Source organism: Phaenicophaeus curvirostris, unplaced genomic scaffold (genome assembly GCF_032191515.1).
Source record: "Phaenicophaeus curvirostris isolate KB17595 unplaced genomic scaffold, BPBGC_Pcur_1.0 scaffold_399, whole genome shotgun sequence".
Taxonomy (NCBI): Eukaryota; Metazoa; Chordata; class Aves; order Cuculiformes; family Cuculidae; genus Phaenicophaeus; species Phaenicophaeus curvirostris.
Genome location: NW_027206990.1, coordinates 55784 through 81447, shown reverse-complemented (window position 1 = coordinate 81447; position 25664 = coordinate 55784). Strand labels below are relative to the sequence as shown.

Genomic DNA, 25664 nt, shown 5'->3' with positions numbered 1-25664 from the left:
CCCACCCCCCCTAGTCCATCCTCTCGGCGATCGGGGGGGCCAGGTAGGGCGAGTGCCGGATCCCGAACGTCGGCCCCTGCGGCCGCCGCTGCTGCTGGGAGAGGGGGGCATCAGGTTTTGGGGGGCCCCCCCTGGATTTGGGGGGCCCCTATGGATTTGGGGGGCCCCTTATGGATTTGGGGGACCCCCCCCCCATGGTTTTGGGGACTTCCCCCCCGTGTCTCGCTCACCTGCTTGGGGCTGTAGGCGTTGGGGGCGGGTTTGGTGCTGGGGTTTTTGGGGTGCAGGGGGCGCCCCAAAATGCTGAAGCGGGGGGCTCGCTGCTTGTAGACGTCGGCGGCCACCGGGTTGTAACCGCAGGGGCCGGGGCTCTGCGGGCACGGGGGGGGGGACCCCAAAAATCTGCACCCCGAAAATCTGCACCCCACCAAGCACCTGAAACCTCAACCCTCAACCCCCCGTGCCCCAAAACCTCCTGCACCCCAAAAAACCCTGCACCCCAAAACCCCCTGCACCCTGAATCCCCTGCACCCCAAACCCCTGCATCCCAAAACCTCCTGCACCCCAAAACCTCCTGCACCCCAAACCCCCTGCCCCCCAAAACCCCCTGCACCCTGAATCCTCCTGCACCCCAAAACCCTGCATCCCAAATCCTCCTGCACCCCAAACCCCAGTATCCCAGTACCCTCACCCCCCAGCACCCCAGTACCCTCCCAGCACCCCAGTATCCCAGTGACTCACCACCAGCACCCCAGTATCCCAGTATCCCAGTGCCTCACCCCCCAGCACCCCAGTATCCCAGTATCCTCACCCCCCAGCACCCCAGTATCCCAACATTCTCACCCCCAGCCCCCCAGTATCCCAGTACCCTGACTCCCCAGCACCCCAGTATCCCAGTATCCTCACCCCCCAGCCCCCCAGTATCCCAGTAACTCACCCCCAGCCCCCCATTATCCCAGTATCCTCACCCCCCAGCACCCCAGTATCCCAGTAACTCACCCCCCAGCCCCCCAGTATCCCAGTAACTCACCCCAGCCCCCCAGTATCCCAGTACCCTGACTCCCCAGCACCCCAGTATCCCAGTATCCTCACCCCTCAGCACCCCAGTACCCTCCCAGCACCCCATTATCCCAGTGACTCACTCCCTGCACCCCATTATCCCAGTATCCCAGCCCCCTGCCCCCCAGCACCCCAGTATCCTCACCCCAGGCACCCCAGTATCCCAGTACCCTGACTCCCCAGCACCCCAGTACCCTCCCAGCACCCCATTATCCCAGTATCCTCACCCCCAGCACCCCAGTATCCCAGTATCCTCACCCCCCACCACCCCAGTACCCTCCCAGCACCCCATTATCCCAGTATCCTCCCCTCCCCAGTATCCCAGTAACTCACCTCCAGCCCCCCAGTATCCCAGTACCCTGACTCCCCAGCACCCCAGTATCCCAGTACCTCACCCCCCAGCCCCCCATTATCCCAGTATCCTCACCCCCCAGCACCCCAGTACCCTCCCAGCACCCCATTATCCCAGTATCCCAGCCCCCCAGTATCCCAGTATCCCAGTATCCTCACCCCTCAGCACCCCAGTACCCTCCCAGCACCCCATTATCCCAGTGACTCACTCCCTGCACCCCATTATCCCAGTATCCCAGCCCCCTGCCCCCCAGCACCCCAGTATCCTCACCCCCAGCACCCCAGTATCCCAGTACCCTGACTCCCCAGCACCCCAGTACCCTCCCAGCACCCCAATATCCCAGTATCCTCACCCCCAGCACCCCAGTATCCCAGTATCCTCACCCCCAGCACCCCAATATCCCAGTACCTCACTCCCCAGCCCCCCATTATCCCAGTATCCTCACCCCCCAGCACCCCAGTATCCCAGTACCCTGACTCCCCAGCACCCCAGTACCCTCCCAGCACCCCAGTATCCCAGTATCCTCACCCCCCAGCACCCCAGTATCCCGGTAACTCACCCTCAGCACCTCATTATCCCTGTATCCCAGCCCCCAGCCCCCCATTATCCCAGTATCCTCACCCCCCACCACCCCAGTACCCTCCCAGCACCCCGTTATCCCAGTATCCTCACCCCCCCATTATCCCAGTAACTCACCCCAGCCCCCCAGTATCCCAGTACCTCACTCCCCAGCCCCCCATTATCCCAGTATCTTCACCCCCCAGCACCCCAGTATCCCAGTACCTCACCCCCCAGCCCCCCATTATCCCAGTATCCTCACCCCCCAGCACCCCAGTACCCTCCCAGCACCCCATTATCCCAGTATCCCAGCCCCCCAGTATCCCAGTATCCCAGTATCCTCACCCCTCAGCACCCCAGTACCCTCCCAGCACCCCATTATCCCAGTGACTCACTCCCTGCACCCCATTATCCCAGTATCCCAGCCCCCTGCCCCCCAGCACCCCAGTATCCTCACCCCCAGCACCCCAGTATCCCAGTACCCTGACTCCCCAGCACCCCAGTACCCTCCCAGCACCCCATTATCCCAGTATCCTCACCCCCAGCACCCCAGTATCCCAGTATCCTCACCCCCCAGCACCCCAGTATCCCAGTAACTCACCCTCAGCACCCCATTATCCCAGTATCCCAGCCCCCAGCCCCCCATTATCCCAGTATCCTCACCCCCCACCACCCCAGTACCCTCCCAGCACCCCATTATCCCAGTATCCTCACCCCCCCATTATCCCAGTAACTCACCCCAGCCCCCCAGTATCCCAGTACCCTGACTCCCCAGCACCCCACTATCCCAGTACCTCACCCCCCAGCCCCCCATTATCCCAGTATCCTCACCCCCAGCACCCCAGTATCCCAGTATCCTCACCCCCCAGCACCCCAGTATCCCAGTAACTCACCCTCAGCACCCCATTATCCCAGTATCCCAGCCCCCTGCCCCCCAGCACCCCAATATCCCAGCCCCCTGCCCCCCCAGCCCCCCAGTATCCCAGTACCTCACCCCTCAGCACTCCAGTACCCTCCCAGCACCCCAGTATCCCAGTGACTCACCACCAGCACCCCATTATCCCAGTATCCCAGTACCTCACCCCCCAGTACCCCAGTATCCCAGTACCTCACCCCCCCAGCCCCCCAGTATCCCAGTATCCTCACCCCTCAGCACCCCAGTACCCTCCCAGCGCCCCATTATCCCAGTGACTCCCCCCCAGCCCCCCAGTTTCCCAGTATCCCAGTATCCCAGCCCCCAGCCCCCCAGTACCCCCAGCCCCCACCTTGCTGTGGTCCTCGTAGAAGGCTCCCACCCTGCTGCGCCCCGAAATCGAGTAGTTGGGGGCCGAGGTCTTGGTGACGACGCGGGGCCCCAGCACGGGGGGCAGCTGGTAGGCGGCAGGGCCTGGGGGGGCAGGGGGCAGTTTTGGGGTGCTGGGGGGCCCAGCCCTTGGGGTTAGGGGGGTCCCAGCCTTTGGGGTGCCTTGGGGCTGAGATTTGGGGTGCAGGGGGGCCCAGGCCTTGGGGTTAGGGGTGTCTCAGCCTTTGGGGTGCCATGGGGCTGAGATTTGGGGTGCAGGGGGTCCCAAACTGGGGGTGCTGGGGGTCCCAGCCTTTGGGGTTAGGGGGCTCCCAGCCTTTGGGGTGCTGGGGGGGCTGAGATTTGGGGTGCTGGGGGTCCCAATCTCTGGGGTGCTGTGGGGCTCAGATTAGGGGTGCTGGGGTCTCGGTTTTGGGGGTGCTGTGGGGCTGAGATTTGGGGTGCTGGGGGTCCCAGCCCCTGGGGTTAGGGGGCTCCCAGCCTTTGGGGTGCTGTGGGGCTGAGATTTGGGGTGCTGGGGGTCCCAGACTGGGGGTGCTGGGGGGTCCCAATCTCTGGGGTGCTGTGGGGGCTGAGATTTGGGGTGCTGGGGGTCCCAAATGGGGGGTGCTGGGGGTCCCAATCTCTGGGGTGCTGTGGGGCTCAGATTAGGGGTGCTGGGGTCTCGGTTTTAGGGGTGCTGTGGGGCTGAGATTTGGGGTGCTGGGGGTCCCAGCCCTTGGGGTTAGAGGTGTCCCAGCCTTTGGGGTGCTGGGGGGCTGAGATTTGGGGTGCTGGGGGTCCCAAATGGAGGGTGCCAGGGGTTGCAATCCCTGGGGTGCTGGCGGGCTGAGATTTGGGGTGCTGGGGTCTCAGTTTTGGGGGTGCCATGGGGCTGAGATTTGGGGTGCTGGGGGTCCCAGCCCTTGGGGTTAGGGGGGTCCCAGCCCTTGGGGTGCCGTGGGGCTGAGTTTGGGGGTGCTGGTCTCCCCGTCCCCCCTTACCCGGCGTCTGGCTGCTGCGTCCGGCCCTGCCGCGAGCCCCCAGCGAGCAGGCGGGGGCCGTGCGGAAGACGACGTGGGTCGCTCGCTCCGGGGAGTAACGACCTGCGAGGGGGACACGGAGGCTGGGGGACCTTGGGTTGGGTTGAAGGGACCTCCAAGCCCACCCAGTGCCACCCCTGCCCCGGGCAGAGACACCTCCCGCTGGATCAGGGGCTCCAAGCCCCATCCGACCCGGCCTTGGACGCCTCCAGGGATGGGGTCTGGAGGTTCTGGTTGGCACCAAGTGAGAACCATGGAACCGTGAGGTGGGTTGGGTTGGAAGGGACCTCAAAGATCATCCCGTTCCACCCCTGCCACGCGCAGGGACACCTCCCGCTGGATCAGGGGCTCCAAGCCCCATCCAACCTGGCCTTGAACCCCTCCAGGGATGGGGCAGCCACCACTGCTCTGAGCAACGTGTTCCAGGGTCTCCTCACCCTCATCGTGAAGAAATTCCTCCTCATGTCCAGCCTAACTCTGTCCTTCTCCAGTTTATCCCTCGTCCCATCTCTCCAAGACTTTGTAGAAGGTCCCTCCCCAGCTTTCCTGGAGCCCCTTCAGGTTCTGGAAGGTCTCTCTAAGGTCTCCTCGGAGCCTTCTCTTCTCCACAACCCCAACTCTCTCAGCCTGTCCTCGGACGGGAGGTTCTCCAGCCCTCGCATCATCCTTGGAGCCTCCTCTGGCCCCGTTCCAACAGCTCCATCTCCTTCTCCTGCTGAGGATCCCAGCCCTGGCCCCAACCCTCTCCCCGAGAGGAGCAGAGGGGACAATCCCCTGTTGACGTTCTCCAAACCCAACCTCTCGGTGTCCCCAGGTGCCCCTCACCTGGCCCGGGGGTGCTGGAGGGCGGCAGGTGGCGGGGGCGCCCGTGGATGGAGAAGGCCGGGGAGCCGGCCTTGCCTCGCGCCGTGATCCCCGGGGGCACCAGGTAGGTGGGTCCCGGCGAGAGCTGCTCCCGAGCGCCCGGCGGCCGCAGCCCGAAGCTGTAGGCCGGAGCCCGGCGCCGCGACGGGTCGTGGAGGTTGAAACCTGGGGGGCAACGAGCCACGTGGCCACCACCAGCCAACCCACAGCCACGTGGCCACCACCCAACCCACAGCCACGTGGCCACCACCCAACCCATGATCTGGTGGCCACCACCCAACCCACAGCCACGTGGCCTCCAAGACCCAACTCTTAGCCTGGTGGTCACCTCCACCCAATCCACAACCCGGTGGCCACCACCCAACCCATGATTTGGTGGCCACCAGCCAACCCGCAGCCATGTGGCCACCACCCAACCCACGATATGGTGGCCAACACCCAACCCACAAGCCACGTGGCCACCAAGACCCAACTGGCCACGTGGCCACCAAGCCTGGTGGTCACCACCACCCAATCCACGATCCAGTGGCCACCACCCAACCCACGATCTGGTGGCCACCACCCAACCCACAGCCACGTGGCCTCCAAGACCCAACTCTTAGCCTGGTGGTCACCTCCACCCAATCCACGACCCGGTGGCCACCACCCAACCCATGATTTGGTGGCCACCAGCCAACCCGCAGCCACGTGGCCACCACCCAACCCACGACCCAGTGGCCACCACCCAACCCGCAGCCACGTGGCCACCACCCAACCCACGATCTGGTGGCCACCACCCAACCCGCAGCCACGTGGCCACCACCCAACCCACGATCTGGTGGCCACCACCCAACCCACAGCCACGTGGCCACCACCCAACCCACAGCCTGGTGGCCACCAAGACCCAACTCTTAGCCTGGGGGTCACCACCACCCAACCCTTGGCCCAATGGCCACCACCACCTAACTCTTAACCCAGTAGCCACCACTGCCAACCCCTTAGCCCAGTGGCCACCACCACCCAACCCGCAGCCACGTAGCCACCACAACCCAATCGTTGGCCCTGTGGCCACCAACCACCCAACTCTTAGCCTGGTGGCCACCAACCACCCAACTTTTGGCCTGGTGGCCACCACAACTCAATTCTTGGCCCCGGTGGCCAAGAACCACCTAATCCTTGGCCTGGTGGCCACCAGCCACACAAACCTTGGCCCAGTGGCCACCAACCATGCAACTCTTGGCCTGGTATCCACCAAGAACCCAACTCTTAGCCCAGTGGCCACCACCCACACAACTCTTGGCCCGGTGGCCACCACCACCAACCCCTTGGCCACCAACCACCCAACTCTTAGCCTGGTGGCCACCAACCACCAACCCCTTGGCCACCAACCACCAACCACCAACCCCTTGGCCCAGTGGCCACCAACCACCAACCCCTTGGCCCGGTGGCCACCACCACCAACCTCTTGGCCACCAACAACCCAACTCTTAGCCCAGTGGCCACCAACCCCCAACCCCTTGGCCACCAACCACCAACCCCCAACCCCTTGGCCACCAACAACCCAACTCTTGGCCCGGTGGCCACCACCACCAACCCCTTGGCCACCAACAACCCAACTCTTGGCCCAGTGGCCACCAACCACCAACCCCTTGGCCACCAACCACCAACCCCCAACCCCTTGGCCACCAACAACCCAACTCTTGGCCCGGTGGCCACCACCACCAACCTCTTGGCCACCAACAACCCAACTCTTGGCCCGGTGGCCACCACCACCAACCCCTTGGCCACCAACAACCCAACTCTTGGCCCGGTGGCCACCACCACCAACCCCTTGGCCACCAACCACCAACCCCTTGGCCACCAACCACCCAACTCTTAGCCTGGTGGCCACCACCACCAACCCCTTGGCCACCAACAACCCAACTCTTAGCCCAGTGGCCACCAACCACCAACCCCTTGGCCACCAACCACCAACCCCTTGTCCCCACGGCCACCAACCACCCACCTCTCAGCCCGGTGGCCCCCACCCCAAACCCAGTTGCCCCAGTGGCCACCCCCCCCCAACTCCTCGACCCCGGTAGCCCCCCTCCCTGCTCTGGTAGCCGCGTGGCTCACCGAGGCCGCTGGGCAGGAGGTACTTGGGGCCGGGGCTGGTGTAGAGGGCGGCGATGGGGCCGCGGGGGCGATGGGGCCTCCAGGTCCCCACCCAGGGCTCAGCGGCCATCGTCACCCCCCAAAGACACCCCCCGGGACCCCCCTGCGGCCTAGAGGGGGACACGTATTGTGAGGTCACAGGGGGGATGTACCACCCGGAACACCCCCCCCCCGGAAATTAACCCCCTACCAATGAGTTCCCCCTCCAAAATAACCCCCCCACCCCATAGATTCACCCCCCCACCCCATAGATTCCCCCCCACCCCATAGATTCCCCCCCACCCCATAGATTCCCCCCCCCGCACCCCATAGATTCCCCCCCACCCCATAGATTCACCCCCACCCCATAGATTCCCCCCCACCCCATAGATTCACCCCCCTCACCCCATAGATTCCCCCCCACCCCATAGATTCCCCCCCCACCCCATAGATTCCCCCCCACCCCATAGATTCACCCCCCCACCCCATAGATTCCCCCCCACCCCATAGATTCCCCCCCCACCCCATAGATTCCCCCCCACCCCATAGATTCATCCCCCACCCCATAGATTCACCCCCCCCACCCCATAGATTCCCCCCCACCCCATAGATTCACCCCCCCCACCCCATAGATTCCCCCCCACCCCATAGATTCACCCCCATAGATTCCCCCCCACACCCCATAGATTCCCCCCCCACCCCATAGATTCCCCCCACGGTCTCTCACCGGGGCTGGTTCTGGGCTCCCCCCCTTCTCCTCCCCCAGTTTCCATGGATCCTGCACAACAAACCAGCTGGAACACAGGGACACGGGGACCTTCTGGTGGCCTCCATGGGGTCCTCGGGGGCCTGGAGGGACCTCTTGGGGTCATGGTGACCCCAGAGGGGTGATGGGATCCCAGGTGACCATGAGGAACCTCTTGGGGTCACGGGGGTCCCAGAGGGGTGATGGGATCCCAGGTGACCATGAGGAACCTCTTGGGGTCATGGGGACCCCAGAGGGGTGATGGGATCCCAGGTGACCATGAGGAACCTCTTGGGGTCCTGGGGGTCCCAGAGGGGTGATGGGATCCCAGGTGACCATGAGGAACCTCTTGGGGTCATGGGGGTCCCAGAGGGGTGATGGGATCCCAGGTGACCATGAGGAACTTCTTGGGGTCATGGGGGTCCCAGAGGGGTGATGGGATCCCAGGTGACCATGAGGAACCTCTTGGGGTCATGGGGGTCCCAGAGGGGTGATGGGATCCCCAGTGACCATGAGGAACCTCTCAGGTTCCCTTCAGGAAGATGAGATGAAGGTTGCTCAGACCATGGTGGGTTCATGGACCTTTATTGAGGCTGGTGGCCCCACGGGGCCGTCGTGGCCATGGAGGTGGCCCCGGGGGTGGCCAGGGCCAGCGTGGCTGGTGCTGGGGGCCGCGGTGGCTTCAGAGGCTGGACTTGCAGAGGAAGGGTTTTCGGTGGAAGCAGGAGTCGCTGAACCACGTCATGAAATCTGGAAGGGAAGGAGGTTGTTGAGATCCCACCAGCCTCACAGGAGCTCGGCCGGGGGCTGGTGGCCACAGGGGCTGGAGATGGGATGTTGGTGGCCAAAGACGTCAGTGGCCAAGGGCTCTGGTGGCCGGAGATGCTGGTGGCCAGGGGTGTTGGTGGCTGGGGACCCTGGTGGCTGGAGATGTTGGTGGCCAGGGATGTGGTTGGCCAAGGCCCCTGGTGGGCAGGGATGTTGGTGGCCAGAAGATCTCGTGGTCAGAGATGCTGGTGGCCAAGGATGCTGGTGGCCAAGGACACAGTTGGGCAAGGCCCCTGGTGGCTGGAGATGCTGATGACCAGGGATGTTGGTGGCCAGAAGACCTCATGGTCTGAGACCATGGTGGCCAAGGACGTGGTTGGCCAAGGACACTGGTGGCCAGAGATGTTTGTGGCCAGGGGTGTTGGTGGCTGGGGACCCTGGTGGCTGGAGATGCTGGTGGCCGAGGATGTGGTTGGCCAAGGCCCCTGGTGGCCAGGGCTGTTGGTGGCCAGGGACCCTGGTGACCAAGGACCTTAGTGGCCAAGGACCTTAGTGGCCAAGGACGTGGTTGGCCAAGGACCTTGGTGGTCAGGGCTGTTGGTGGCCAAGGACCCTGGTGACAAAGGACCCTGGTGGCCAAGGACATGGTTGGCCAAGGCCCCTGGTGGCCAGGGCTGTTGGTGGCCAAGGACGTGGTTGGCCAAGGCCCCTGGTGGCCAGGGCTGTTGGTGGCCAAGGACCCTGGTGACCAATGACCTTGGTGGCCAAGGATGTCGTTGGCCAGGAGACCTCATGGTCAGAGATGCTGGTGGCCAAGGACGTGGTTGGCCAAGGCCCCTGGTGGCCAGAGCTGTTGGTGGACAGGGACCCTGGTGGCCAAGGACCTTGGTGGCCAAGGACGTGGTTGGCCAAGGCCCCTGGTGGCCAAGGCTGTTGGTGGCCAAGGACCCTGGTGACCAAGGACCTTAGTGGCCAAGGACGTGGTTGGCCAAGGACCTTGGTGGTCAGGGCTGTTGGTGGCCAAAGACCCTGGTGACAAAGGACCCTGGTGGCCAAGGACCCTGGTGGCCAAGGACCTTGGTGGCCAAGGATGTGGTTGGCCAAGGACCTTGGTGGCCAGAGCTGTTGGTGGCCAAGGACCCTGGTGACCAAGGACCCTGGTGGCCAAGGCCCCTGGTGGCCAGAGCTGTTGGTGGCCAGGAATGCGGTTGGCCAAGGACCTTGGTGGCCAAGGACGTGGTTGGCCAAGGGCTGTGGTGGCTGGAGATGCTGGTGGCCAGGAGACCCCCTGCTCAGGGTCCCCGGTGGCCGGGGCAGGTGTCCCGCTTGGGTGCTGCTCACCGGTGCTCTCCTCCAGCGCGGCGCAGGAGGACCTCCTGCGGTGGCCCGGCTGCCGGTGCCAAGCGCCGTAGTCCACGTCCGAGCCCTCCGACCACTTCCACCGGCGGCTCTGAGGGGACAACCGCTCGGTCACCTCCCACCAGCCCCACCTGGAGCTCCTGGGAGCAGCATCTCAGGAGGTTCCGGCCCAGGCTGGACCTCACTCACCCCCTGGGGCCGGTGGAGGCCGATCCAGACGCCGTGGTCGCCCACCTCCTCCTCCTCCTGGTCCCCCGTGGGGTGGGAGGAGGCCAGCAGCGAGGAGATGGCCTCGTGCTCCTCGGCGCTCTGCACCCACGCCAGGTGGACGCCCGGCCCGAAGTGCTGGCAGAAGGTCTGGGGGGGACGGCAGGGTGACACCGCGGCCCACCCCACCCCACCCCGGGGACAACACCAACCCCCTGCTCCTCAACCCCATCGCCTGGACTCCAACCGCAACGCTTGGTTTCCAACCCCAACTTCTGGTCTCCAACCTCTGGCCTCCAACCCCAACCCCTGGTCTTCAACCCCAACCCCTGGTCTTCAACCCCAAACCCTGGTCTCCAACCCCAAACCCTGGTCTCCAACCTCAACCCCTGGTCTCCAACCCCATCGCTTGGTCTCCAACCCCTGGTCTCCAATCCCAACCTGTGATCTCCAACCCCAGCCCCTGATCTCCAACCCCTGGTCTCCAACCCCATCGCTTGGTTTCCAACCTCAATCCCTGGTCTCCAGCCCCAACCCCTGGTCTCCAACCCCAACCCCTAGTCTCCAACCCCATCGCTTGGTTTCCAACCTCAATCCCTGGTCTCCAGCCCCAACCCCTGGTCTCCAACCCCAATCCCTGGTCTCCAACCCCATTGCTTGGTTTCCAACCTCAATCCCTGGTCTCCAACCTCAATCCCTGGTCTCCAGCCCCAACCCCTGGTCTCCAGCCCCAACCCCTGGTCTCCAACCCCATCGCTTGGTTTCCAACCTCAATCCCTGGTCTCCAACCTCAACACCTGGTCTCCAACCCCATCACCTGGTCTCCAACTCCAACCCCTGATCTCCAACCCCTGGTCTCCAACCCCAACCTTTGCTCTTCAACCTCAACTCCTGATCTCCAATCCCAACCTCAGGACTCCAACCCTGATCTCCAACCCCATCACCTGGTCTGCAACCCCTGGTCTGCAACCCCTGGTCTCCAACCCCAGTCCCTGGTCCCTCATCCCAACCTCTGGACTCCAAGCCCTGATCTCCAATTCCAACCTTTGCTCTCCAACTCCAACCTCTGGACTCCAAGACTTGATCTCCAATTCCAACCTTTGCTCTCCAACTCCAACCTCTGGACTCCAAGACTTGATCTCCAACCCTAGCCCCTAGTCTCCAATCCCAACCCCTGGTCTCCAACCCCATCGCTTGGTCTCCAACCTCAACCTCTGATCTCCAACCCCAACCCCTGGTCTCCAACCCCAACCTCTGATCTCCAACCCCAACCCCTGGTCTCCAACCCCAATCTCTGATCTCCAACCCCAACCCCTGGTCTCCAACCCCAATCTCTGATCTCCAACCCCAACCTCTGATCTACAACCCCAACCTCTGGTCTCCAACCCCAACCTCTGATCTACAACCCCAACCTCTGGTCTCCAACCCCAATCCTTGGTCCCTCACCCCAATCCCTGATCTCCAACCCCACCCCCTGGTCTCCGTGTCCCACGGAGGTGGCCGTGGTGCCCCCGGGGTTGGTCGCCCCCGTAACTCCGTGATGTCCTCACCTCGGCTCTCCTCCAGCTCAGCTCGCGGGTGAAGAAGCCGTAGCAGGCGTCCTCCAGGGCCACCCAACCCCAGGAGCAGGCGGAGTGTTCCTGCCCTGGGGGGACACTTGGGGGTCAGACCGTGGGGAGAAGGTTGGGGGGCAGCGCAGGGACCTCCCCAGCCCCAGCCCCACACTCACCACGAAGGCAGGGGGCGAGGAGAAGACACCCCAGCAGTCCCAGCCGCAGCGGAGATCCCATCTGGACCTTCTCTGGGGGTGACACAGGGGGTCAGACCCGCACGGAGACCCCCAACCCCATGGGAGACCCACACGGAGACCCCCAACCCCCCACCTGGAGACCCCCAACCCCATGGGAGACCCAGACAGAGATCCCCAACCCCATCGGAGACCCACCTGGAGACCCCCAACTCCATGGGAGACCCACCTGGAGACCCCCAACCCCATTGGAGACCCATCTGGAGACCCCCAACCCCATGGGAGATCCACACGAAGACCCCCAACCCCATGGGAGACACACCTGGAGACCTCCAACCCCATGGGAGACCCACATGGAGACCCCCAACCTCATGGGAGACCAACACAGAGACCCCCAACCTCATGGGAGACCCACACAGAGATCCCCAACCCCATTGGAGACCCACACAGAGACCCCCAACCTCATGGGAGACACACCTAGACACCCCCAACCCCATGGGAGACCCACCTGGAGACCTCCAACCCCCAACATGGAGACCTCCAACCCCATGGGAGACACACCTGGAGACCCCCAACCCCATGGGAGACACACCTGGAGACCCCCAACCCCATGGGATACACACCTGGAGACCTCCAACCCCATGGGAGACCCACCTGGAGACCTCCAACCCCCTACCTGGAGACCATATGGGATATGGGGGTGCAGGGACTCAGGATATGGGGGTGCAGGGATGCAAGATGGGGGTGCAGGGATGCAAGTTGCAGCGTGCAGGGGTCCGGGATGCAGGGATTCCAGATCTAGAGTTGCAGGGATGCAGGGATGCAGGGACGCAGGATACAGGGATGTGGCGATTCAGGATATGGGGGTGCAGGGATGCAGGACATGGGGGTGCAGGGACGCAGGTTGCAGCGTGCAGAGTTTTGGGGTGCAGGGATGGAGAGACTCTGGATCCAGAGTTGCAGGGAGGCAGGGACTTGGGATACGGGGGCGCAAGTTGCAGGGATGCAGGGATTCTGGATATGGGGGTGCAGGGATGGAAGATGGGGGTGCAGGGATGCAAGTTGCAGCGTGCAGGGGTTCGGGATGCAGGGATTCTGGATCTGGAGCTGCAGGGATGCAGGATACAGGGATGCAAGAATTCCAGATCTGGAGTTGCAGGGATGCAGGGACGCAGGAGACAGGGATGCGGGGACTCAGGATATGGGGGTGCAGGGATGCAGGACATGGGGGTGCAGGGATGCAGGTTGCAGCGTGCAGAGGTTTGGGATGCAGGGATGGAGGGACTCTGGATCTGGAGTTGCAGGGATTCAGGGACTCAGGATGCAGGATATGGGGGCGCAAGTTGCAGGGATGCAGGGATTCTGGATATGGGGGTGCAGGGATGGAAGATGGGGGTGCAGGGATGCAAGTTGCAGCGTGCAGGGGTTCGGGATGCAGGGATTCTGGATCTGGAGCTGCAGGGATGCAGGATACAGGGATGCAAGGATTCCAGATCTGGAGTTGCAGGGATGCAGGGACTCAGGATACAGGGATGCGGGGATTCAGGATATGGGGGTGCAGGGACTCAGGATATGGGGGTGCAGGGATGCAGGACATGGGGGTGCAGGGACGCAGGTTGCAGTGTGCAGAGTTTTGGGGTGCAGGGATGGAGAGACTCTGGATCTGGAGTTGCAGGGAGGCAGGGACTTGGGATATGGGGGCGCAAGTTGCAGGGATGCAGGGATTCTGGATATGGGGGTGCAGGGATGGAAGATGGGGGTGCAGGGATGCAAGTTGCAGCGTGCAGGGGTTCGGGATGCAGGGACTCTGGATCTGGAGCTGCAGGGATGCAGGATACAGGGATGCGGGGATTCAGGATATGGGGGTGCAGGGATGCAGGGACGCAGGATACAGAGATGCGGCGAATCAGGATATGGGGGTGCAGGGATGCAGGACATGGGGGTGCAGGGATGCAAGTTGCAGCGTGCAGGGTTCGGGATGCAGGGACTCTGGATCTGGAGCTGCAGGGCTGCGGGGCCTCAGGCTGCAGGGCTGCAGGAGGTGAGTGCAGCCTGCAGGAACTCACCTGTGTCCCCGCCGGAGCTCGGTGGCTGCGGGCGCAGGCTCAGACCCTCGTGGGGAGCCGAGCGGCCGCCCCGCGGCTTTTATGGCCCTCGGGAGCTGCGGCCGAGGTCATCGCGGCCCCACGGATGCAACGGGGCCGCGGCGACGCAGGCACATCAAGGCAGCCGAGGCCCAGCCGAGCGCGGCGACGCAGCCGAGCGCAGCCAAACGGCCGAGCCCTGGCGAGGCAGCCAAAGCCCAGGGCTGCGGCTGAGCCCCAGGGATGCAGCCAAACTCCAGGGATGCATCCCAGCCCCAGGGATGCAGCCAAACCCCAGGGATGCAGCCAAACCCCAGGGATGCAGCCGAGCCCCAGGGATGCATCCCAGCCCCATGGATGCAGCCAAACCCCATGGATGCAGCCAAACCCCAGGGATGCAGCCGAGCCCCAGGGATGCAGCCGAGCCCCAGGGATGCGGCTGAGCCCCAGGGATGCATCCAAACCCCAGGGATGCATCCCAGCCCCATGGATGCAGCCAAACCCCAGGGATGCATCCGAGCCCCATGGATGCATCCAAACCCCATGGATGCAGCCAAACCCCAGGGATGCATCTGAGCCCCAGGGATGCATCCAAGCCCCAGGGATGCAGCCAAACCCCATTGATGCATCCGAGTCCCAGGGATGCGTCTGAGCTCCAGGGATGCAGCCAAATCCCATTGGTGCATCTGAGCCCCAGGGATGCAGCCAAGCACATGGATGCAGCTGAGCCCCATGGATGCGTCTGAGCCCCAGGGATGCAACCAAGCACATTGATGCATTCGAGCCCCAGGGATGCAGCTGAGCCCCATGGATACAACTGAGCACATTGATGCATCCGAGCCCCAGGGATGCAGCTGAGCACATTGATGCATCCGAGCCCCATGGATGTATCTGAGCCCCATGGATGCAGCTGAGCGCATTGATGCATCCGAGCCCCAGGGATGCAGCTGAGCCCCATGGATGTATCTGAGCCCCAGGGATGCAGCTGAGCCCCAGAGATGTATCCGAGCTCCAGGGATGCAGCTGAGCACATTGATGCATCCAAGCCCCATGGATGCAACTGAACACATTGATGCACCCGAGCCCCAGGGATGCAGCTGAGCCCCATGGATGTATCCGAGCCCCAGGGATGCAGCTGAGCCCCATGGATGTATCCGAGCCCCAGGGATGTATCCGAGCCCCATGGATGCAGCTGAGCACATTGATGTATCCGAGGCCCATGGATGCAGCTGAGTCCCACGGACGCATCGCAGCCCCACGGACGCAGCCGAGCGCGTCGCCGCAGCCGAGCCCCGTTGACGCAATGGGTGCCCGCAGACGCAGGCGGGTGATGCGGCCACGCACGGCCCCGCCGCTCCCTTTGATGCTGCGACCACGCGGGGAAGCCCCGGCTCGGCCCTTGGCGTCAGCGGGCGCAGGCGCTGCCCCTGGCCCGGGGCCAGCGGGGATCAAAGCAGCTGCGGCCGCTCCAGAGGCTGCATCCTGCCCCGGGGTGCTGAGCTCCATCCTGCACGGAGGACAAGGGGTGCTGAGCTCCATCTAGAACAGAGGGTGCTGAGCTCCATCCAGAACAGAGGACAAGGGGTGATGGGCTCCATCCAGAACAGAGGACAAGGGGTGCTGAGCTCCATCTAGAACAAGGGGTGCTGAGCTCCATCTAGAAGAAAGGCTGCTGAGCTCCATCTAGAACAAAGGGTGCTGAGCTCCATCTAGAACAAAGGGTGCTGAGCTCCATCTAGAACAAGGGGTGCTGAGCTCCATCCTGCACAGACAACAAGAGGTGCTGGGTTCCATCCAGAACAGAGGGTGCTGAGCTCCATCCAGAACAAAGGGTGCTGGGCTCCATCTAGAAGAAAAGATGCTGAGGTCCATGTAGAACAAGGGGTGCTGAGCTCAATCTAGAACAAGGGGTGCTGAGCTCCATCCAGAACAGAGGACAAGGGGTGCTGAGCTCCATCTAGAACAAGGGGTGCTGAGCTCCATCCTGCACAGGGGGTGCTGAGCTCTATCTAGAACAAGGGGTGCTGAGCTCCATCCTGCTCAGAGGACAAGGGGTGCTGAGCTCCATCTAGAACAAGGGGTTCTGAGCTCCATCTAGAAGAAAGGGTGCTGAGCTCCATCTAGAACAAGGGGTGCTGAGCTCCATCTAGAACAAGGGCTGCTGGGCTCCATCCTGCTCAGAGGACAAGGGCTGCTGGGCTGTCTCCCAACCCCTGACCCCAAATCCCTGACTTCCTAGGTGCTGGGCTGCACCCCCACCCCCAACTCCCTGAACCCCCTTCATCCTCCTCTTCTTCCCCCTCAGTCCGGCCCCCCCCCATCCCCTTCGCGCTCTCTCATTGGCTGTTCTGCCTGGCAACAACGCGATCCCGCGTTCCTATTGGCTCGCCCCGCCCTAAGCCCCGCCCCCTCACCGCCTCCCCTTCCCGCCCTTTTTTCCCGCCTCGCCACCTCATTGGCTGCCCCGCCTGCCAACAACGCGAACGCGCGTTTCTATTGGTCGATCGGGCCTTAAGCCCCGCCCCCGCCCCGCCCCCTCCCCTTCCCGCCCTTTTCCCGCCTCGCCACCCCATTGGCTGCTCCACCTGCCAACAACGCGATCTCGCGTTCCTATTGGCCGTCAGAGCCTTAAGCCCCGCCCATCGCTCCGCCCCCCCGCCGCTCCCTCGTTGCCGTGGCGGCCATGGCGGCGGGGGCTGGCGGTGGCGGCGGGGCCGGGGCCGGGCCGGGGCCTGTGGCCGAGGCCGGGGCCGTGCCCGCCGCCACCCGCCTGCAGGCCTACGCCTGGTGCAGCGAGTTCCTCGCCGGCTCCTGGAAGCTCATCGGGCCCGACGACTTCGGCATCGCCCTCGTCAGGTACCGGGGGGGGCGGCTCCCGGTGCCTCCCGCTGCGTCTCCAGTGCTCCCAGTGCCCTCCCAGTGCTCCCAGTGGCATCCCAGTGACCCCCCAGTGCTCCCAGTGACCCCCCCAGTGCTTCCAGTGGCCCCCTCAGTGCTCCCAGTGGTCCCAGTGGCCTCCCCAGTGCTCCCAGTGCCCTCCCCAGTGCTCCCAGTGCCCTCCCCAGTGCTCCCAGTGCCCTCCCCTGTGCTCCCAGTGCCCTCCCCAGTGCTCCTAGTGGCCTCCCAGTGCTCCCAGTGGCCTCCCAGTGGTCCCAGTGCTCTCCCCAGTGCTCCTAGTGGCCTCCCAGTGCCCTCCCCAGTGCTCCCAGTGGCCTCCCAGTGGTCCCAGTGGCCTCCCAGTGCCCTCCCCAGTGGCCTCCCAGTGCCCTCCCCAGTGGCCTCCCAGTGCCCTCCCCAGTGCTCCCAGTGCCCTCCCCAGTGCTCCCAGTGGCCTCCCAGTGGTCCCAGTGCCCTCCCCAGTGCTCCTAGTGGCCTCCCAGTGCCCTCCGCAGTGGTCCCAGTGCCCTCCCCAGTGCTCCCAGTGGCCCCCCAGTGGCCCCCCCAGTGGCCTCCCCAGTGCTCCCAGTGGCCCCCCAGTGCCTCCCAGTGACCCCTCAGTGCCTCCGAGTGCCCTCTCCAGTGCTCCTGGTGGCCTCCCAGTGCCCTCCCCAGTGCTCCCAGTGGCCTCCCAGTACTCCCACTGGCCTTCCTATTGCTCCCAGTGACCCCCTCAGCACTGCCACTCCCCACAGTGACTCCCAGTGGCCTCCCAGTGGCCTTCCTATTGCTCCCAGTGCCCCCCTCAGCGCTGCCACTCCCCGCAGTGACTCCCAGTGGCCCCCCCCAGTGCTCCCAGTGGTCTCCCAGTGCTTCCCAGTGCCGTGCAATTATTGCCTGACCAAGGACTTTGTCCCCCTCCCAGTACCCCCTAGTTGCCCCCTAAATGGTGACCCTGTCCACTCCCAGTATCCCCCAGTGCTCCCCAGTTCCCCCTCAACCACCTGTCCCCCATCCCAGTGCCTCCCAGTTGCTGCTCAACCAGTGCCTTGCCCCCATCCCAGTGCCCCCAGTTCCCTTCTTCCTGCCCCAGTGCCCCCCAATTGCTTCCAAACTGGTGCCCTGTCCCCTTCCCAGTGCCCCCAGTTCCCTCCTCCCTGCTCCAGTGCCCCCCAGTTGGTGCCAAACTGGTGCCCTGTCCCCTTCCCAGTGCCCCCAGTTCCCTCCTCCCTGCTCCAGTGCCCCCCAGTTGCTTCCAAACTGGTGCCTTGTCCCCTTCCCAGTGCCCCCAGTTCCTTTCTCCCTGCCCCAGTGCCCCCCGTTGCTGCCAAACTGGTGCCCTGTCCCCTTCCCAGTGCCCCCAGTTCCCTCCTCCCTGCTCCAGAGCCTCCCAGTTGACACCCAACCAGTGCCCTGTCCCCTTCCCAGTGTCCCCAGTTCCCTCCTCCCTGCTCCAGTGCCCCCCAGTTGCTTCCAAGCTGGTGCCCTTTTCCCTTCCCAGTGCCCCCAGTTCCCTCCTCCCTGCTCCAGAGCCTCCCAGTTGACTCCCAACCAGTGCCCTGTCCCCCTCCCAGTGCCCCCAGTTCCCTCCTCCCTGCTCCAGAGCCTCCCAGTTGACACCCAACTGGTGCCCTGTCCCCTTCCCAGTGCCCCCAGTTCCTTTCTCCCTGCCCCAGTGCCCCCCAGTTGCTTCCAAACTGGTGCCCTGACCCCCTCCCAGTGCCCCCAGTTCCCTCCTCCCTGCCCCAGTGCCCCCCAATTCCTTCCAAACTGGTGCCCTGACCCCCTCCCAGTGCTCCCAGTGCCCCCCTGACCCCCGTCTCCCCGCAGCGGGGGGCTCAGCAACCTGCTCTTCAAGTGCTCTCTGCCCGAGCACGTGCTGAGCGTGGAGGACGAGCCGCGGCAGGTTCTGCTGCGCGTCTACGGCGCCATCCTGCAGGTGAGGGGCCGCGGGCGGCACCCCCGGCTCTGCCGACGGCTCCGGAGCCGCAGGCCTCACCGCTCCGTGTCCGCAGGGCGTGGATTCCTTGGTGCTGGAGAGCGTCATGTTCGCCATCCTGGCCGAGCGGGCGCTGGGGCCGCGGCTCTACGGGGTTTTCCCTCAAGGACGGCTGGAGCAGTACATTCCGGTAGGGAACGGGGTCGCCTGAGGGGTTCCTCGGCCCAAATCCAGAGCCAGCGCAGTGAGAGGATCTGCAGAGGGGTCTGGATCCACGGCTGGAGGGCAGGAGGATCTGCAGAGGGATCTGGATCCATGGCTGGAGGGCAGGAGGATCTGCAGAGGGACGTGGATCCATGGCTGGAGGGCAGGAGGATCTGCAGAGGGATGTGGATCCATGGCTGGAGGGCAGGAGGATCTGCAGAGGGATCTGGATCCATGGCTGGAGGGCAGGAGGATCTGCAGAGGGATCTGGATCCATGGCTGGAGGGCGGGAGGATCTGCAGAGGGCTCTGGATCCATGGCTGGAGGGCAGGAGGATCTGCAGAGGGATCTGGATCCATGGCTGGAGGGCAGGAGGATCTGCAGAGGGATCTGGATCCATGGCTGGAGGGCAGGAGGATCTGCAGAGGGACCTGGATCCATGGCTGGAGGGCAGGAGGATCTGCAGACGGACCTGGATCCATGGCTGGAGGGCAGGAGGATCTGCAGAGGGATCTGGATCCGTGGCTGGAGGGCAGGAGGATCTGCAGAGGGATCTGGATCCATGGCTGGAGGGCGGGCGGATCTGCAGAAGGCTCTGGATCCATGGCTGGAGGGCAGGAGGATCCGCAGAAGGATCTGGATCCTCCTGGAAAGGAGGTTGGAGCCAGGAGGGGGTCGGTCTCTGCTCCCAAGGGACAAGGGATGGGAGGAGAAGAAATGGCCTCAAGTTGTGCCACGTTTAGCTTGGATATTGGGAAATTCCCTCATGGAAAGGGTTGTTGAGCCCTGGCAGGGGCTGCCCAGGGAGGTGGTGGAGTCTCCGTCCCTGCAGAGCTTCAAAGCCGTGTGGAATGGTGCTCAGGGACACGGTTCGGTGGTGGGATCGGCCGCGCTGGGTTTGCGGTTGGACTCGATGATCTGAAAGGGCTTTTCCAACCCAAGCGATTCCGTGATTCCCTGACGAGAGGCCCCGTGGGGCTTCTAATGTCGCACCCATCGCTCCCGTGTCCTCCCCCAGAGCCGGCGCCTGCGCACCGAGGACCTGTGGGACCCCGACATCTCCAAGGAGATCGCGGTGAAGATGTCCCGCTTCCACGGCATGGTGATGCCCTTCAACAAGGAACCCAAGTGGCTCTTTGGGACCATGGAGTGGTGAGGGCAGCACCGTCCCGCTCGGGTCCCCTCAGCCCCTCAAAATCCCACGGGATCCAGAATAGGACGAGGTTTTCTGATGGGGCCAATGGGAACGAGGAGCTGAGGAGCTTCTTGGCCTCAAGTCTGAGGATAGAGGAGATTTTGAGGAGTGGCAACACCCAAGGGTTTCCATCCCCACCGCAGCGCCCTGTCCTTCGCTCCAGGTACCTGAAGCAGATTTCGGAGCTCACCTTCGCTGAGGAAGAGCAGCGGAAGAAGTTCAACCACCTCAAGGCTTACAACTTGCCGGAAGAGATGAAGAACCTCAGGTGGTGTGACCTCCTCACGGGGAACTGGGAGGGCTCGGCTTCTTGGGAATGTGGCTCTTGCCATCCCGTGACCCCAGAGGATCCTTTGGTTGGAAGCGTTCAAGGCCCTGAGCAGCCTGGTCTAGCGGGAGGCGTCCCTGCCCGTGGCACGAGGAGTGGAACTGGGTAATCTCGAAGGTCCCTTCCAACTCAAACCATTTTATGATTCGTTCTATGAGTGTTTCGAAAGACCTTTGAGATCACTGAGTCCAACCACACCTCGGGAGGTGCCCTCTGGCCCGGGAGCCCTCGGGGCACAACAACCCTGGGCAGCTCCAGCCTAGGAGAAGGCTGGCTGGAAAGGGCCTGGAGGAGAAGGACCTGGGGGGGTTGGTTGAACAGGAGCCAGCAGGGGCCCAGGGGGCCAAGAAGGCCAAGGGCATCTTGGCTTGGAGCAGAGCCGGCGTGGCCAGCAGGGCCAGGGAGGTTCTTCTCCCTCTGGCCTCGGCCCTGGGGAGACCGCTCCTCGAATCCTGGGGTCAGTGCTGGGCCCCTCCCCACAAGAAAGACCTTGAGATGTTGAAGCACGTCTGGAGAAGAGCAACAAAACTGGGGAAGGGGCTGGAGAAGAAGCCTGAGGGCCCTGGGGGTGTTTAGGCTGGAGAAGAGGAGGCTGAGGGGAGACCTCATTGCTCTCTCCAACTCCCTGAGAGGAGGTTGTGGAGAGGAGGGAGCTGGGCTCTTCTCCCAAGGGCCAGGGGACAGGACGAGAGGGAATGGCCTCAAGCTCCACCAGGGGAGGCTCAGGATGGACCTCAGGTGGAACTTCTTCACCAAAAGGGTCCTCAAGCCCTGTCCGAGGCTGCCCAGGGAGGGGGTTGAGTCCCCTTCCCTGGAGGGGTTTAAGGGCCGGGTGGCCGAGGTGCTGAGGGCCATGGGTTAGTGATTGATGGGGATGGTTGGACTCCATGATCCGATGGGTCCTTTCCAACCTGGTGGTTCTACGGTTCAACCCCCAGGGAGCTGCTGGAGGCCACCCCGTCGCCCGTGGTCTTCTGCCACAACGACGTCCAGGAGGGTGAGTGCAGGAATCTGCTCCTACAACCTCTTCCCGGTCTTGCCAACTCCGGCTCGAGCTGGTGGGACCCCAAAACCAGCTCCGTCTCTCCGTAGGGAACATCCTGCTGCTGGCCGGCCGTGAGGATTCCTCCTCGGACAAGTTGATGCTCATCGACTTCGAGTACAGCAGCTACAACTACCGGTGGGGCTGGGGGGGCCGCGGGGGGCCCGGCGGGGGCCGCGGGGGGAGCCGGGAGCCGCTCATCTTCTCCTTTTCCTCCTTTCTTGGTTTCTCCAGGGGCTTCGACATCGGCAACCACTTCTGCGAGTGGGTGTACAGCTACAGCCACGACCGCTGGCCCTTCTTCACGGCCACCCCGGGGAACTACCCCAGCCGGCAGCAGCAGGTGAGGGCGCCGCGGGCAACTGGAGCCACTGGGAGGGCGACTGGGAGCCACTGGGAGGGCGACGGCACCACTGGTTGAGGGGGAGCTGGGGGGCACTGGGAGGGGGGCTGGGGCACTGGTTGAGGGGTAACTGGGGGGCACTGGGAGGGGACAGGGACACGAGTGGTGACTGGGGGGCACTGGGAGGGGACAGAAGCACTGGTTATGGGGTAACTGGGAGGGGGACAGGGGCACTGGTTATGGGGTAACTGGGGGGCACTGGGAGGGGCCGGGGCACTGGTTATGGGGTAACTGGGAGGCACTGGGAGGGGGGCTGGGGCCCTGGTTGAGGGGTAACTGGGAGGCACTGGGAGGGGACAGGGACACAAGTGGTGACTGGGGGGCACTGGGAGGGGACAGAAGCATTGGTTATGGGGTAACTGGGAGGGGGGCTGGGGCACTGGTTGAGGGGTAACTGGGGGGCACTGGGAGGTGGACAGGGGCACTGGGAGGAGACAGAAGCACTGATTATGGGGTAACTGGGAGGGGGACAGGGGCACTGGTTGAGGGGTAACTGGGGGGCACTGGGAGGGGGACTGGGGCACTGGTTATGGGGTAACTGGGAGGGCAACTGGGGGGCACTGGGAGGGCAACGGGGCCACTGGTTATGGGGTAACTGGGGGGCACTGGGAGGGGGACAGGGACACGAGTGGTGACTGGGGAGCACTGGGAGGGGACAGAAGCATTGGTTATGGGGTAACTGGGAGGGGGGCTGGGGCACTGGTTGAGGGGTAACTGGGGGGGCACTGGGAGGTGGACAGGGGCACTGGGAGGAGACAGAAGCACTGATTATGGGGTAACTGGGAGGGGGACAGGGGCACTGGTTGAGGGGTAACTGGGGGGCACTGGGAGGGGGACTGGGGCACTGGTTGAGGGGTAACTGGGAGGGCAACTGGGGGGCACTGGGAGGGCAACGGGGCCACTGGTTATGGGGTAACTGGGGGGCACTGGGAGGGGGACAGGGACACGAGTGGTGACTGGGGAGCACTGGGAGGGGACAGAAGCATTGGTTATGGGGTAACTGGGAGGGGGGCTGGGGCACTGGTTGAGGGGTAACTGGGGGGCACTGGGAGGTGGACAGGGGCACTGGGAGGAGACAGAAGTACTGATTATGGGGTAACTGGGAGGGGGACAGGGGCACTGGTTGAGGGGTAACTGGGGGGCACTGGGAGGGGACAGGGGCACTGGTTGAGGGGTAACTGGGGGGTACTGGGAGGGGACAGGGGCACTGGTTGAGGGGTAACTGGGGGGCACTGGGAGGGGGACTGGGGCACTGGTTATGGGGTAACTGGGAGGCACTGGGAGGGCAACTGGGAGGCACTGGGAGGGCAACGGGGCCACTGGTTGAGGGGTAACTGGAAGGGGGACAGGGGCACTGGTTGAGGGGTAACTGGGGGGCACTGGGAGGGGACAGGGGCACTGGTTGAGGGGTAACTGGGGGGCACTGGGAGGTGTTCAGGGGCGCTGGTTGAGGGGTGACGGGGGCAGCGGCAGGGGCCTGGGGTCCCGGTTTGGAGGTGCACTGGGGGGCACTGGGGGGTACTGGGAGGGGCCCGGGGCTGCGGTTCGAGGCCTGCGCCCCGTTTCCAGCTCCATTTCATCCGGCATTACCTGTCGGAGGAGTCGGGGAGCTCCCCGGAGGAGCAGAGCCGCCTCGAGGAGCAGCTGCTGAGCGAGATCAGCCGGTGAGGGGGTTGGGGGGACCCCCCAATCCCTCTTTGTCCCCCTGCCACCCGGGGGGGGGCCCCGGGGGGTGCTCCTGGAGGTGACGGTGGCTTCTCGGTCAGGTTCGCCTTGGCCTCGCATTTCTTCTGGGGGTTGTGGTCCATCCTGCAGGCCAAGATCTCCACCATCAAGTTCGGGTACCTGGTGAGTCGGGGGGGGGGCGCTGGGGGGCCCTGGAGCTTCTTTGGGGGAGGTTTGGGGGTCTGAGGGGGTTGGGGGGCACAGATTGGGGTGGCCTGGGGGTCCCTGGAGCCTCTGATGGGGGTCTGGGGGCACAGATTGGGGTGGCCTGGGGATCCCTGGAGTATCTGGTGGGGGTTCTGGGGGGCTGGGGGTGTTGGGGGGCACAGATTGGGGTGGCCTGGGGATCCCTGGAGTATCTGGTGGGGGTTCTGGGGGGCTGGGGGTGTTGGGGGGCACAGATTGGGGTGGCCTGGGGATCCCTGGAGCCTCTGATGGGGGTTCTGGGGGGCTGGGGGTGTTGGGGGGCACCGATTGGGGTGGCCTGGGGGTCCTTGGAGCCTCTGATGGGGGTTCTGGGGGGCTGGGGGTGTTGGGGGGCACAGATTGGGGTGGCTTGGGGGTCCTTGGAGCCACTGATGGGGGTTCTGGGGGGCTGGGGGTGTTGGGGGGCACGGATTGGGGTGGCCTGGGGGTCCCTGACTGCTCTGATGGGGGGGTCTGGGGGGTTTTGGGGGGCACAGATGGGGTCCTGATTCCTTCCCGCCCCCCAGGACTACGCGCAGAGCCGCTTCGAGGCTTATTTCCAGCACAAGGCTCAGCTCTCCTGAGCGCTGCCCCCCCACCCCGAACCCCTCTGCCCCCACAAAACTTCCCCTGCTCCCCCATTTCCGTGGGGCGGCTGAGGAAAAGAAGGGGGGGGGGGCGCCACAACTGGAACTGGAACGGTTGGATTTGGGGGGCTGGAATGGTTTGGGGGGGCCTGTGGGAGACACCCCCCACCCCAGCCAGCATGGGGGGGGCAATAGGAGCCCCCCAGCATCGGGGGGGGCAGCGGGAGCCCCCCCAAACCCTGCGCAGCACTGGGGGGGGGTACTGGTTTGCTTGCCCCTCTCCCAGTCCCCCCAGTTCAGGGGGGTCCTGGGGGGGGGGCACAAACGGTTTCGTCTCCTTCCCCTCCCACCCCCCTGCCCCTTTTTTTTTTTTTTGGAGGGGGGGGGGTCGGGGCAGGATCTGGGACCCCCCCCCTCGCACCCCTGGGATGGGGCTGGGGGGCTGCTCGGCCCCCCCAGAATGGGAACACTCCTCAGACCAATAAACTCTGGGACATGCCTGGGGTTTGAGTTCTCTAACCCCCCCTTTTTCTCTCCCCCCCTTTCTCTCCCCCACCCCCTTTTTCTGCCCCCTTCTCTCTCTCCCCCCTTCTTTTCCCTCTTTTCCCTCTTTTCCCTCTTTTCCCTCTTTTCCCTCTTTTCCCTCTTTTCCCTCTTTTCCCTCTTTTCCCTCTTTTCCCTCTTTTCCCTCTTTTCCCTCTTTTCCCTCTTTTCCCTCTTTTCCTTGTTTCTTTTTTCCTCGTTTTTCCTCGTTTTTCCTCTTTTCTGTTTTCTCTTTTCTGTTTTCTCTTTTCTGTTTTCTCTTTTTTCTCTTTTTTCTCTTTTTTCTCTTTTTTCTCTTTTTTCTCTTTTTTCTCTTTTTTCTCTTTTTTCTCTTTTTTCTCTTTTTTTCTCTTTTTTTCTCTTTTCTCTTTTTTTCTCTTTTTTCTTTGTTTCTTTTTCCCCTCGTTTCCCCTCGTTTCCCCTCGTTTCCCCTCGTTTCCCTCTTTTCTTTTTTC

General features: G+C 63.8%; 3 protein-coding genes across 3 annotated transcripts; 1 reads left to right on the top strand and 2 right to left on the bottom strand.

The window, feature by feature from the left end:
• Positions 1 to 10: 10 nt before the first annotated feature.
• Positions 11 to 7361, bottom strand: LOC138735058 (ciliary microtubule associated protein 1A-like). Its single transcript, XM_069882924.1, has 6 exons — positions 7253 to 7361; positions 5120 to 5323; positions 4256 to 4357; positions 3235 to 3356; positions 231 to 371; positions 11 to 91 (listed from the first exon to the last, which is right to left on the bottom strand). Exons 1-6 carry the CDS (start codon positions 7359 to 7361, stop codon positions 11 to 13), a joined length of 759 nt encoding a protein of 252 aa, XP_069739025.1.
• A 1316-nt stretch (positions 7362 to 8677) lies between these two features.
• On the bottom strand, positions 8678 to 15686 carry LOC138735057 (rheacalcin-2-like). Its single transcript, XM_069882922.1, has 5 exons — positions 15440 to 15686; positions 11900 to 11994; positions 10332 to 10499; positions 10125 to 10233; positions 8678 to 8765 (listed from the first exon to the last, which is right to left on the bottom strand). The coding sequence occupies exons 1-5, from the start codon at positions 15684 to 15686 to the stop codon at positions 8698 to 8700; spliced, it is 687 nt and encodes a 228-aa protein (XP_069739023.1). The 3' UTR covers positions 8678 to 8697.
• A 1177-nt stretch (positions 15687 to 16863) lies between these two features.
• LOC138735056 (choline/ethanolamine kinase-like) lies at positions 16864 to 25165 on the top strand. The gene is made up of 11 exons (XM_069882921.1): positions 16864 to 17036; positions 18888 to 18996; positions 19073 to 19186; positions 20219 to 20352; positions 20559 to 20663; positions 21662 to 21720; positions 21816 to 21903; positions 22000 to 22108; positions 23738 to 23832; positions 23935 to 24016; positions 24607 to 25165. The coding sequence occupies exons 1-11, from the start codon at positions 16864 to 16866 to the stop codon at positions 24661 to 24663; spliced, it is 1125 nt and encodes a 374-aa protein (XP_069739022.1). The 3' UTR covers positions 24664 to 25165.
• Positions 25166 to 25664: the final 499 nt, after the last annotated feature.

Excerpts from the sequence above, each read along its gene's own strand:
- LOC138735058 (XM_069882924.1), bottom strand. The coding sequence starts at position 7,361 with ATGGCCGCTGAGCCCTGGGTGGGGACCTGGAGGCCCCATCGCCCCCGC. Across the intron at positions 3,357-4,255 it reads ACGCAGCAGCCAGACGCCGG|GCCCTGCCGCCTACCAGCTG; the intron begins GTAAGGGGGGAC and ends CTGCCCCCCCAG. Across the intron at positions 372-3,234 it reads TCTACGAGGACCACAGCAAG|AGCCCCGGCCCCTGCGGTTA; the intron begins GTGGGGGCTGGG and ends CCGTGCCCGCAG.
- LOC138735056 (XM_069882921.1), top strand. The coding sequence starts at position 16,864 with ATGGCGGCGGGGGCTGGCGGTGGCGGCGGGGCCGGGGCCGGGCCGGGG. Across the intron at positions 21,904-21,999 it reads TACAGCAGCTACAACTACCG|GGGCTTCGACATCGGCAACC; the intron begins GTGGGGCTGGGG and ends TGGTTTCTCCAG. Across the intron at positions 24,017-24,606 it reads CCATCAAGTTCGGGTACCTG|GACTACGCGCAGAGCCGCTT; the intron begins GTGAGTCGGGGG and ends CCCGCCCCCCAG.
- LOC138735057 (XM_069882922.1), bottom strand. The coding sequence starts at position 15,686 with ATGGAGCTCAGCACCCCGGGGCAGGATGCAGCCTCTGGAGCGGCCGCA. Across the intron at positions 10,234-10,331 it reads GCCTCCACCGGCCCCAGGGG|AGCCGCCGGTGGAAGTGGTC; the intron begins GTGAGTGAGGTC and ends TTGTCCCCTCAG. Across the intron at positions 8,766-10,124 it reads CGCGCTGGAGGAGAGCACCG|ATTTCATGACGTGGTTCAGC; the intron begins GTGAGCAGCACC and ends CTTCCCTTCCAG.